General features: G+C 42.7%; 1 protein-coding gene across 1 annotated transcript in view; it reads left to right on the forward strand.

Annotated features, from left to right (window-relative positions):
* The window catches only part of LOC309372749 (piezo-type mechanosensitive ion channel component 2-like), an 87,229-nt gene that overhangs the window by 29,583 nt on the left and 45,288 nt on the right, over positions 1 to 12,358 (forward strand). The window contains exons 8-16 of the mRNA XM_081916575.1: positions 103 to 265; positions 839 to 953; positions 1,653 to 1,786; positions 2,676 to 2,939; positions 3,789 to 3,900; positions 4,639 to 4,820; positions 9,176 to 9,324; positions 11,136 to 11,303; positions 11,869 to 11,910. Coding sequence (XP_081772701.1) covers positions 103 to 265; positions 839 to 953; positions 1,653 to 1,786; positions 2,676 to 2,939; positions 3,789 to 3,900; positions 4,639 to 4,820; positions 9,176 to 9,324; positions 11,136 to 11,303; positions 11,869 to 11,910 — 1,329 coding nt within the window. The remainder of the gene's footprint in view (positions 1 to 102; positions 266 to 838; positions 954 to 1,652; positions 1,787 to 2,675; positions 2,940 to 3,788; positions 3,901 to 4,638; positions 4,821 to 9,175; positions 9,325 to 11,135; positions 11,304 to 11,868; positions 11,911 to 12,358) is intronic.

Genomic DNA, 12,358 nt, shown 5'->3' on the forward strand with positions numbered 1-12,358 from the left:
TACAGGTAAATTAGTCTTTCTTTGGCATTATTGTATTTCCTCTCCTGTTTCCACAAAGAGCAAGTAGCAGCCAGCTCTTCACCATTTTCTCCATTTCTCTAGGGTCCTGGGCTTAGTGCCACTTATTAAGACAAACATCACTGTGCCCTGGAAGATGCAGGTTCATCCCCAGCTCAGCTGGCCGGTGGCTCTGAATCCTCTTGCCCTTCTTGTCCTCTATTTCACTCTGGTCCTGATGCTCCAGCGATGGGCTCTGCCTCCTAAGGTATGGGATAGAGTCAAATACGACATGCATTGCCAGCTGTATCTCTCGAGGTCTGGAATGCCTGTCTGTTTTCTGATTGGATGTATACTGATGCTTTTGTTGGATGGACCAGTTTTTCTCCAGCCCATGTCAATTTCACATGTATTTAATCATGACTCAATTCCATCCCATTTTGGGAGGTGGATTTAGGGAAGCACGACCAGTTTGGTTGCACTGGGTGCAGAACCTCGGGGACGCCTCAGGGAGTTGCTACTATTTAGAATGGAGCGTGAGAGGGTGCTGAACTTTAACATCACACTGGGCGCCGCTGAAATGTGAGACCCCAAAGTCCACCACTGCCATTTCCACATTAATATGTGTGTCTGCACTTGTGTGTGTGGCTATGGGGGCCATCGTGTAGAGATCCAGCACTACAAAATGTGATGCATTTCCTGTTCAAAGTAAGTGGTACCTCTGGAAATTCTCCCCACTTGGGATTATGGTATTCATGCAACTTTGAGCCCGGACTTTGTGAAACCTCTGTTGTACAAAATCAAAATTTTCGACCTTTTTTTTCCCTTTCCCCCTGCTCAGGAGGTTTATGTGACAAATGGAAGCTTTCAGAGTACTCTCCTTTTGCAGTGTCAAAGTCATCGTAGCTGTGATGAGAATGCCTACATCAATGAAGGACACAACCTTTCCTTCTCAGGTATATTTTCCTGTGTGATGGCTCCTTTGTAAGGCTTTATTCAATGTATGGTCACTTTTGCACCATTGGGGCATTGCAGTTTGCCAAGATTTCAATTGATCAAAGATGTGGAGTGGTCTGCTGTGATTTTAAATGTGTAAAATGCTTTAATCCTTGTTGTAAACCACCTTGGTAGGCATATTGACTGAAGTACATTACAGAAGCCTAACTGCTCTTATTCTTCTTAATTTTTTTCATCTTTACTTTTCTCTTATTCTTCTTTCTAAGAACAACAAACAACAACTCTTTGTTATTATCAAGGGATACAGTTATAACCTAGAATCTCAGCCTGCCCCTTGATGTTATTTTAGCCACTGCATTTTTCAAAACCGCATTTTCCAAGGGAAAAGGGTCACGGTGCTGTATGGTTACAGATAGGTAGCCGTGTTGGTCTGCCATAGTCAAAACAAAAAAAAATTCCAGTGTATCTGAAGAAGTGTGCATGCACACGAAAGCTCATACCAAGAACTAACTTAGTTGGTCTTTAAGGTGCTGTATGGGTCATTTATAGGGGGAAATGGGCAGGTAAGAGAGATGTGTGCTTAAATATAACACTGCAAAGTCTCCAAAACTTTATTAACTGATGCCAGACACTGGTGTGTGTGTTGTTGTTGTTTTGGTTAATTTACCCTTTGCTAAAATTTTTTGCATTTCTTGCAGATGAGACATGCTCTGAAAATGTATCAGAAACTGATGGTGAACAGGGCACTGAAGAAAATAGGCCTAGTACCTTTTTAGCATTGGCACGATTCCTTATGAATCAGAGCTACATCACTGCATTGATTGTCATGATGGTAAGATACAGACTGAAATAAAACCTCCTTCTGTGTGCATGGAAAGATGGAGGTTAGTCCCACATTATCACTTTTTTTTAAAAAAAGGATTTGTGGTGCTACGGTGAGAAAGCACTTTAATCTAACTCTGCAAACCTAAATTTCCAATATGCGCTTGAATCTTTCCTGGAAAGTACTGTAGTCTGAAGGCACCCTTAGTCAAAGACATGTATGTAGCAATTTCAGAGTTATAGCTCCACATATCTTCAGATATCAGTATTAACATGCAAGTATGTACAGCTAATTTTTATTTATTAGAGCACAGGGTCCCTGGCCCTGATCTAGATAGCTTAGAAGAAGTGTGCCTTAATTTATACTTCTACAGTTTTAGGAGTTCATATTTGTTCATTTGTGGATAACTGTATTTTTCGCTCCATAAAACGCACTTTTTTCCTCCTAAAAAGTAAGGGGAAATGTGAGTGCGTCTTATGGAGTGAATGGCGCTGCGCAGAGAGGGACAGCTGCGCAGCGCCCCTTCAGCGAAACACCTCAACTGCGAAGCAGGAGGAGGAACGGAGCCCCGCTTGCTGTCCTGGCTTCTGCACAGCCTCTCCCGGACAGGGGGAGCCTTCATCCCGCTGCCCTGAAGAGGCTTCGCGCGGCTATCCCAGAAGCCAGAACAGCAAGAGGCTATCCCAGAAGCCAGATCCCTCTTGCTGTTCTGGCTTCTAGGATTCAGAATATTTTTTTTCTTGTTTTCCTCCTCCAAAAACTAGGTGCGCCTTATGGTCTGGTGCGTCTTATAGAGCAAAAAATACGGTACATGATGTTTGGGCCCACAGTGTTACCCAAAATATATGTCTCTCTGTGTGCATCCATCTGTTTGTCCTTCTTACGTGTGCATTTCCAGGTTTGGAGCATCACTTATATCAGCTGGCTGACTTTTGTTCTGCTGATTTGGTCTTGTGTCCTTTGGATGTTTCGCAACCGTCGCCTCTACGTCTTGAAGAGCTCGCCTTTCCTTGTTGCCTATGGAAATGTCTTGGTGGTCCTCAATTTCTTTGCAGGCCTGCACGTTTCCCAGGAGGAACTGTTTCCTAGAGTTTCAGCCTCGTTGCTCGTGGACTTGGATTTGAAGCCTTATTCGCTGCCCTGTGTCCACCTAGGAGTCAAGGTGAGCTTCCTTCAGTTCTGGGTTCTACTTTCAGTCTGCGATCCTAAGCACACGTACCAGGCAATAAGTCAGGACGGGGGTAAGATGGAGATAGTAGCCAGGTTTCTGCAACACACCATGAGGATCCGTGAATGTTATGCAACATTAACTTAAGTGTTAGATGCTGATTTTCGCTGAGCGATTTTATTGTACCGAACCTTACTGGAATCTTGCCTATATGCCAAAAAAGATTTGAGAATTGAATTGCATGAGGATGTAGCTCCGTGTGTGGGACTTTGGAAAGTTGTGCAGATCATAGCTGATTTATTCATTAATTAAGGTATAGTGCTACCTCGGTTTCAGAACAGTCCTGTTTACGAACTATTCAGTTTATGAACTCCACAAAACCGGAAGTAGTGTCCTGGTTTGCGAACTTTATCTCGGTCTAAGAACCGAATCCGAATGGTGGAAGGGCACCGGCAGTGGATGGCCTCATTAGGCAAAGCACGCCTCGGTTTAAGAACGGTTTCGGTTTAAGAACAGACTTCTGGAACGGATTAAGTTTGTAAACTGAGGTACCACTGTATACAGTATGCCTGTTATAATGAGCGGTTTACAAGCCCGCTCACCCTTTTGCGTGTGGCGGCATTGCGGGACAGAGGACGACGACACAAGTGTTAAAATGTAAACATCCATAATTGAAGTAGGCAATAAAGCAATCCCACTGACAGCATTAAAATAGGAACATTCACGATAAAACTATGCAATAAAAGAATTCCATTAAGCTGTCTAGAGTTGGCTCAGTTGTGTGGGGTGGTGTTGGTGGTGGTAGTTGTTGTTATTAAAATGTCTGTGTGATTTCTATTGCAGATTTTATATCTGTTTACCTTCTGGCTGTTGCTAAAGCAGTGGATGATGCAGAAACAAAGGCAAAGAAAAGAGGAAGAATTGCTCAAGGGAGTGAGAGTAGATGGGGAGGCTGGTAAGAAGATTTAATGCTTAGTAAAGTTAGCCCTAAAAGGGACGCGGGTGGCGCTGTGGGTAAAACCTCAGCGCCTAGGACTTGCCAATCGCATGGTCAGCAGTTCAAATCCCTGCGGCGGGTGCGCTCCTGTCGTTCGGTCCCAGCGCCTGCCAACCTAGCAGTTCGAAAGCACCCCCGGGTGCAAGTAGATAAATAGGGGCCACTTACTAGCGGGAAGGTAAATGGCGTTCCGTGTGCTGCGCTGGCTCGCCAGATGCAGCTTGTCACGCTGGCCATGTGACCCGGAAGTGTCTGCGGACAGCGCTGGCTCCCGGCCTCTAGAGTGAGATGAGCGCACAACCCTAGAGTCTGGCAAGACTGGCCCGTACGGGCAGGGGTACCTTTACCTTTAAAGTTAGCCCTGAACTACTACTATTATTAATATGTATTTTCAAAGGCGGGTTTTACCATTTGTATTCAGTCCAGGGGCAACCCCAGGAAAATTAGTTCAGAAGAGCAAAGGTGATTAATAAGGAAGCAAGGCTTTTGTCTGCTTCTAAGCACTGGGCAATTCCTGACACCATGTTTGTTGAGCATTCCACTTGAGTTGCAACCTTGAAGGTGACAGGCAAGCATAATAAGTGAGAAAGAAAAACGGTTTTTTGAGGGAGAGGAGTAGTTTTATTTTAGAGCATACTTGTGAACGATTCGGTGATATTGATGACGCTTCTGAATGATTCTCCTCTTCTCTTGCAGAAACGGACAATCCGCAAAACCTTCTTTTGGGCATCCTTGGTTCTGCGCTGCAGGGGATGCTTGTGAAATACTGGATTTACATCTGCTCTGTCATGTTCTTTATCGTCAGCTTCAATGGCAAAGTGGCCCTGTACAAAATTCTTTACATTGTGCTTTTTCTGCTTTGTGTGGCTTTGTACCAGGTAAGCAAACCTGGAAATCGGAGGCATTTGCACTCCTGCTTTATCCTATTAGAAAACTGCAGCAGCAGTTTATGAGCTCTTTGTCAGCTGTCAGCTGTCAGTTTAGTTAGTTTAGGCTATTTGCGGAATACAGTGCTTCACAGAACTTGAAGCAGGAGTAGGGAGCCTTTTCAGGCATGGAGTCTGCATGCACTTGTGGGCAACCTTCTGGGGTTGGACTAGATGACCCCAGGGTCCCTTCCAACTATAAATCTATGAACTCTCTCTCTCTCTCTCTCTCTCTGAACAGTGTAAACATAGTTCCAATAAGGATGCAGACTGCGATAAAGATACCCTCTTTCTTTCTTTCTTTCTTTCTTTCTTTCTTTCTTTCTTTCTTTCTTTCTGATTTTCAATTTTGTACATTTCAATAATAGTACAATCATTTTAACATTTCAAAATTTGACTTCCTTCCCCTCTTTCTGCGGTTCCTGAAATTCATTTTTTATATATATTTTTAAATGATTTTTAATGATTTTCAAAACATACAACAAACAAAACAGAAAAGAAAACAAACACGCTTCAAAAAAAACAAATACATACAAATAAAATTGACTTCCCCATACCTCCCTTTCACTGCATCCTTATTTTCCCATTTTCTTTTAGCAACCCATCAATCAATTCTAATTAACTCTCTTTAGATTTCCTTACCCTTATCATTTACAGCTGTAATTCTCTGTTTCTTACCCCTTCACATCTTATCAGTCCATAATTTTACAACAGTTTTTAAGATATACTTTAAATTTTCCCCAGTCCTCCTCCACTGTCTCTTTCCTCTGGTCACGGATTCTGCCGGTCATCTCTGCCAGTCCCATAAATTCAGTCACCTTCGTCTGCCATTCTTCCAGAGTAGGTAGTTCTTGCATCTTCCAATACTTTGCCAACAGGATTCTTGCTGCTGTGGTTGCATACATAAAGAATGTTCTATCCTTCTTTGGTACCAACTGGCCGACCATACCCAAGAGAAAAGCCTCCGGTTTCTTTACAAATGTCCACTTAAGGACTTTCTTAATTTCATTATAGATCATTTCCCAGTAGGCCTTAATCTTTGGGCAGGTCCACCAAAGGTGGTAGAAAGTTCCTTCAGATTCCTTACATTTCCAACAATTATTATTGGGCAAATGGTAGATCTTTGCAAGCTTGACTGGGGTCATGTACCACCTATAGATCATTTTCATTATATTCTCTTTCAAGGCACTGCATGCCGTAAATTTAATACCGGTGGTCCATAACTGCTCCCAGTCAGCAAACATAATATCATGACCGATGTCTTGTGCCCATTTAATCATAGCTGATTTCACCGTTTCGTCCTGTGTGTTCCATTTCAGCAGCAAATTATACATTCTAGACAAGTTCTTAGTATTGGGTTCTAACAATTCTGTTTCTAACTTTGACCTCTCCTTCTGAAAACCTAGTTTCCTGTCTCATTTATCTGACGATAATGTAACTAATCTCGAACTTTATGCTTTAGCTTCTCATAGCTTTGAAGTTTCAACTTTTCACCATCTTGTTCTAAAATTTCCCAATATTTTGCCAATTTGAGTCCCATTTTTTATATTTTCTGCATATTCCAAAATAACTTAACTTACTCATTTATTCATCTACTTTAAATATATACTCGTATAAAACTGCAGGTTATTAAAATAATCCTGCAGGGTACAATAATCCTGCCAATGTTCTTATCTGTTTACAGTTTCTTTGTAAATATTAAATAAACCATTTCCATTATTTTATAAAAAGTTTGTTATCTTGTTTTCTTACTTTTCCAGTAAGTCCCACCATTTCTGCATATTCCTTTCTTCTTTCCATTTTTGGGCAAGTAACATTCTTGCCACTGTACATGAATAAATTTCTATATAGTTTGGGTAGTTCTGTCCCTATAATTCACACACACACACACACACACACACACACACACACAGTGGTACCTCGGGTTACAGATGTTTCAGGTTACAGACTCCGCTAACCCAGAAATAGTACCTCGGGTTAAAAACTTTGCTTCAGGATGAGAACAGAAATTGCGTGGTGGCAGCAGGAGGCCTTATTAGCTAAAGTAGTGTCTTAGGTTAAGAACAATTTCAGGTTAAGAACGGACCTCTGGAATGATTTAAGTTCTTAACCCGAGGTACCACTATATATATATATATATATGCTTTCGTAGATTTTCACGGGTACAGGAATGCAGGTTTTGGTGTCCTCGGGTGTCTTCCCGTGTAAAAGTTGGGGTGTCTAGGCGACGTTTCGACGAGGTCTCACTCGTCATCTTCAGGCTGGTGCTTTCGGCTTCTTGTTACTGGAACAGAGCAGGATCTCAGTGTTTGAGTTCCTATAAATACTGTTGAGGGGGTGTGGTGTATAGCCTCCAATGTTCTGGGCAGAGAGGAAGTTCCCAGGCTAGTGTGCCTTTTCTTCTTTTGTTCCTTAATTACTTGAGGGATATCTTGAGTGATTTCTTGAGTGATATCCTGAGTACCACTTAGGTGGGTCATTAGGTGTGGATTAGTTGCTAAAGTCTTTGTGTCTTGACCTCTTGAACTTTGTGAAGAGTTTTTTTGAGAAGATGGCTGTACTGCACTTAGTTGTGCTCTGGCTTGGCTTCGTGTATAGGGGCGAGCTGTGGTTTTGTGGCCTGTGTCAGCCAGATCTGTGTAGGGATTGCAGGGGGGTGCAGCATCCGGAGGTGCCACCATGGTTTGGCTACTGGATGGTGTCTGTAATTTATCTGTGGAGAGGGTCTGGGTTTGGGTCTGGTGTGGTTGATTGGTGATGGCGTTCTGTGTGCCTCTGGATCTGGTGTCAGTTTTTGTGGGGAGGGCTAATTTCCAGATGTCTGGCAAGCGGGATGTGTCGTCACGCTTGTTCATGTTGTGGGGGTGTTTCTCTATCTCGATGGCTTCCATGATTATTCTCTTGTGGTGATGTTCCATGTTAAAGAGCAATTTGGAATCTGCAAAATTAATTTCGTGTCCTGTTTCTTTCATGTGTTGGAAAAGAGAGGAAGTTTTTTCTTCTTTTTTGACGGCATTCTTGTGTTCTGCGATACGTGCATTTATTCGTCTGTTTGTTTGTCCAATGTACGTGGCTGGGCAGACTTTGCAGGGTATTTCATAGACCCCTTGGTTTTCCAACTGGATTTTATCCTTGGGGTTTCTGAGGATATTGGCTATTTTTTGGTTGGTGCAAAAGGCTGTTTTGATATTGTGTTTATGGAGGATTTTGCTAATTTTATCTGTAGTGCCCTTGATATAAGGAAGGAGGGCCATGCCATTGTTTTCTTCTGTGTCTTGGTTTTTGGGGGGTGTTTCTTTTTGGATTAGCTTCGTAACCCTGTTTTGCTGGTATCCATTGGCAATTAACACATTTGAGAGATTCTGTAACTCAGTTGTCAAGTGGTCTTGGTCAGCCAGGCGTTTGGTTCTGGAGATGAGAGTCTTGGCTACGGAGTTTATTTGTGCAGGGTGGTGGTGTGATTGTGCATGTAAGTAGCGGTTGGTGTGTGTTTTTTTCCGGTAGATAGTGTGTCCTAGGGAGCCATCAGGTTTTTTGTAGATTAGGACGTCAAGGAAGGGAAGTTGGTTGTTGGCTTCTATTTCCATAGTGAATTGTATTTTGGGGTGTAGGCTGTTGAGATGTGTGAGGAAGCTATCCAGTTTTTCCTTCCCGTGTGGCCAAATTACAAAGGTGTCGTCAAGAAATCACTCAAGATATCCCTCAAGTAATTAAGGAACAAAAGAAGAAAAGGCACACTAGCCTGGGAACTTCCTCTCTGCCCAGAACATTGGAGGCTATACACCACACCCCCTCAACAGTATTTATAGGAACTCAAACACTGAGATCCTGCTCTGTTCCAGTAACAAGAAGCCGAAAGCACCAGCCTGAAGATGACGAGTGAGACCTCGTCGAAACGTCGCCTAGACACCCCAACTTTTACACGGGAAGACACCCGAGGACACCAAAACCTGCATATATATATATATATATATATATATATATATATATATATATATATATATTATTCTAAACATCTTTTTCAATTCATTATACAGTATATCATTTCCCAGTATGCTTTAACCTTACTACAAGACCACTAGAAGATACCCACTTTCATCCATTTGGCCCAGATTATTATGATGTTTTCATTACTTTCTGTGGTTTGGGGTCGAATTTTGTTTTCAGAATGGGGCGGAGGAACACTGAGTTCTTTGCAGTTCAGGTTGACTTGCCCAGCCCACACCTGTTATACAAATGCATTTCTAAAATGCCCACCATACTGTGTTCACAACCAGTACTAAAGGTGTGTGGAAATGTGGTTTCAGGTTCATTATGAGATGTGGAGAAGAATCCTGAAGAGTTTCTGGCTCACAACTGTTTTTTATTCCATGGTGGTGCTCATTGCTATCTATGCCTATCAATTTGAGATGGTGTCAGCGTTTTTCCTAAACACCTTGGCGATATCAGAGGAGAGGTAAGGGCTTTGTTTTATTTATTTTCTGTGGTCTCCGTGGCTGACTGGGGATTTGAAGCTGGGTTTCCAAATCTTTTGTTTCTGACACGGTAACAGCATCACCACACTGGCTCTCATTTAAAATATTCAAATCCAAATTTTACCTTGAAATTCGTTATAGCATCTCTGGTCTATTGCGCGATAGTAAAAAATAATAATTAAAAATGTAGATTTTTGCTGCTGTTGAATTAAGTTGCCAGCTTGCTGTGACTCTGATGTTCTTCCCTGGGTTATCTGCCTAAAGAGCTCTCTTTCTGGCTCTTTATAAGAGGGTTAATTCTGCCCCCTGTTGGCTGAACCTGTCTCTTTCTCAGGAGGAAGGATTTGGGCAACCAAATTGGGTCATTTTGGTGCTACCTCTGCAACAGGAACTAATCAGCACAGATGGTTGCCTGTGTGTGAGAGAGAGGGGCTTAAAATACCAGGAAACACACACAAAAATTTCCTGCAGAGACCTGGGATTGTGAGCTGTGCAATTTGAACATAATTTTCAGAATTTGCCATATCAAACATTATTTATCCGTGGAGTACCAGAGCAGTAGAACTATTCCTAATGAAAAGGGGTGGGGGAGCCCCTCACATCTAAACTAGTGATTATTGTACGCTGGGTAAATTCAGGGACTGAATTATTATTATTAATGATTATGTCAGTTATTCAATTTATTAGTCCCTTGCTATGCAACAGTGTCACTAAGCAGCTTACAAAACTTTGAAACGTAAAGCACGACGTAGAATTGAAAAGGAAAGAAAAAAGAACAATGCTTTGCAATATCCATAAAACAGAATCAATAAAACAGCTGCAAAACCATATCGTCCAGTGTATCATCATAAACTGTCAAATGCCTTGCAGAAGAAATACGTTTTTACCTGGAACCAAAAGGATGGCAATGGTGGCACTAGGTGGATCTCACTGGGATGATTGGGTAGCTTGAGTAGGGAAAATGCTGAAAGAAATGGAAACAGGAGCAGAAATTGCTGATGTTCACTTATTCATTCCATGTCCAGAATGGAAATCAGTCCAGGGAATGCAATTATTATTCACTGTTGTTGCTAATTTTATTCTGCAAGCGCTACATAAGTGATGCCATTTCCCCCTCCCTGCACGGCGTTTCACTTGCATTGAAACAAACAGCCCCAACATTGAAATTAATGGTGTGGGGTAAGGTAATGACAAAGGGACGCGGGTGGCGCTGTGGGTTAAACCACAGAGCCTAGGACTTGCTGATCAGAAGGTCGGTGGTTCAAATCCCCGCGACGGGGTCAGCTCCCGTTGCTCTGTCCTTGCTCCTGCCAACCTAGCAGTTTGAAAGTACATCAAAAGTGCAAGTAAATAAATAGGTACCGCTCCTGCAGGAACGTAAACGGCGTTTCCGTGCGCTGCTCTGGTTCGCCGGAAGCGGCTTAGTCATGCTGGCCACATGACCCGGAAGCTGTACGCCGGTTCCCTCGGCCAATAAAGCGAGATGAGCGCCACAACCCCAGAGTCGGTCACGACTGGACCTAATGGTCAGGGGTCCCTTTACCTTACCTTTAAGGTAATGATACTGCAATTAATTGCAAAATTTGATTACATAAAATTCCACCTCAGCAGGCGGTGAGACAAATAACATAGTTTTTGCCAGAAGCCAAATTGCAGCAGAACGGAAACAGCGTCACATGGACAAACACAGGGCAGAATCGATGTCATTGCCTTCTTAACACTGAGAACCTATTGTGTGAATTACCTCCCAGTGGGTTGTGATGGGTGGCTCTCTCTCCTCCCCCCTTGACAGATTAAAAGACCTGGGTCTTGAGCGGTTCAGCACAATTGAGCTGTTTGCACGGATTCTGCTCCCTGGCGCTTTCCTTCTGGCTTGCATCTTGCAGCTTCATTACTTCCATGAAGACTTCCTGAAGGCCACAGATCTGACTAATATTTGCATCAGGCCACTTTCCGGAAGGTGCTATGCATGATCCATGAATTCATGTTTTACAATGACAGATAATTGTGCATTTGTGTGTGTGATTGTGTGATTGTGTGATTGTGCAGCTTACATTTGGAAATGTGTGTGTGTGTCCCATCCACCACCAAGGAACATGTAGGCCACATCTGCACCAGATATTTAAAGCATATGGCTTTCCCCCAGAGAATCTTGGAAACTGTAGTTTATCCCTACAGAGCAACAGCCCTCACTACCCTCAACAAACTACAGTTCCCAAGATTCTTTGGGAGAAGTCCCGTGCTTTAAATGTGCACTGAATGTGATTTAAATGACTATGAGAAGCAATAATTCCACTCCATTTTGTGCTGGCCAGAGCACATCTGGAGTACTACATCCAGCATCTTATTTTGTTTTTAATTCATTGTCACGGCACCTGGGTAGAGTAGAGGTCTAGTATTCCTATGATACTGATGGTGAGACAGAGAATGTTTTTTGTTTTAAAAGCAAAATACTCTTGAGTCATGTAGTGGTAGCCTGCAGCAACTGGAGTGAAGTATTGAGGTTATGTTCTGTTTCTCCCCAGTGACAGCAACACTGAGACGCATGTGCATTTCCTGGCTAATATGTGAGTTGGCTTTCTCTCGTTAATCTTTTTAATGCTTTCCCTTGTAATCTGCTTCATATGTCTAATATAAAGGGGGGCAGGGTGAAGCTGAATACAGGAAGGAGATTAAAGAACATCAAACAGTGGACGGCTGAAATTTTGTATGTAAGGGGGCAATTATGAGGAAGGAAAGAGCAGAAAACAGGGGAACAATCTGAATGAAATAACTAAGATTTCTAATTTCCCATCTCCTTAAAGTTTGGCAAACATCATCTGTGAGGGAGCCCCAGTACGGATCAGGACTGGGACAGCAAGAAGGCTCACTGGCCCTCAGTGAAAATCCCCTTCCCTAACGCTATTTGCTCCATTAGGGAAAACCTAAGTGTGATCTGGTGTGATTTCTCAATTGATCCAGGTTAGGATTCCGTTTCCCCAGACCACTACAGTGGTACCTCAGGTTACAAATGCT

This window comes from Podarcis melisellensis, assembly GCF_964234715.1.
Source record: "Podarcis melisellensis genome assembly, chromosome: 6".
In the NCBI taxonomy this organism is placed as follows: domain Eukaryota; kingdom Metazoa; phylum Chordata; class Lepidosauria; order Squamata; family Lacertidae; genus Podarcis; species Podarcis melisellensis.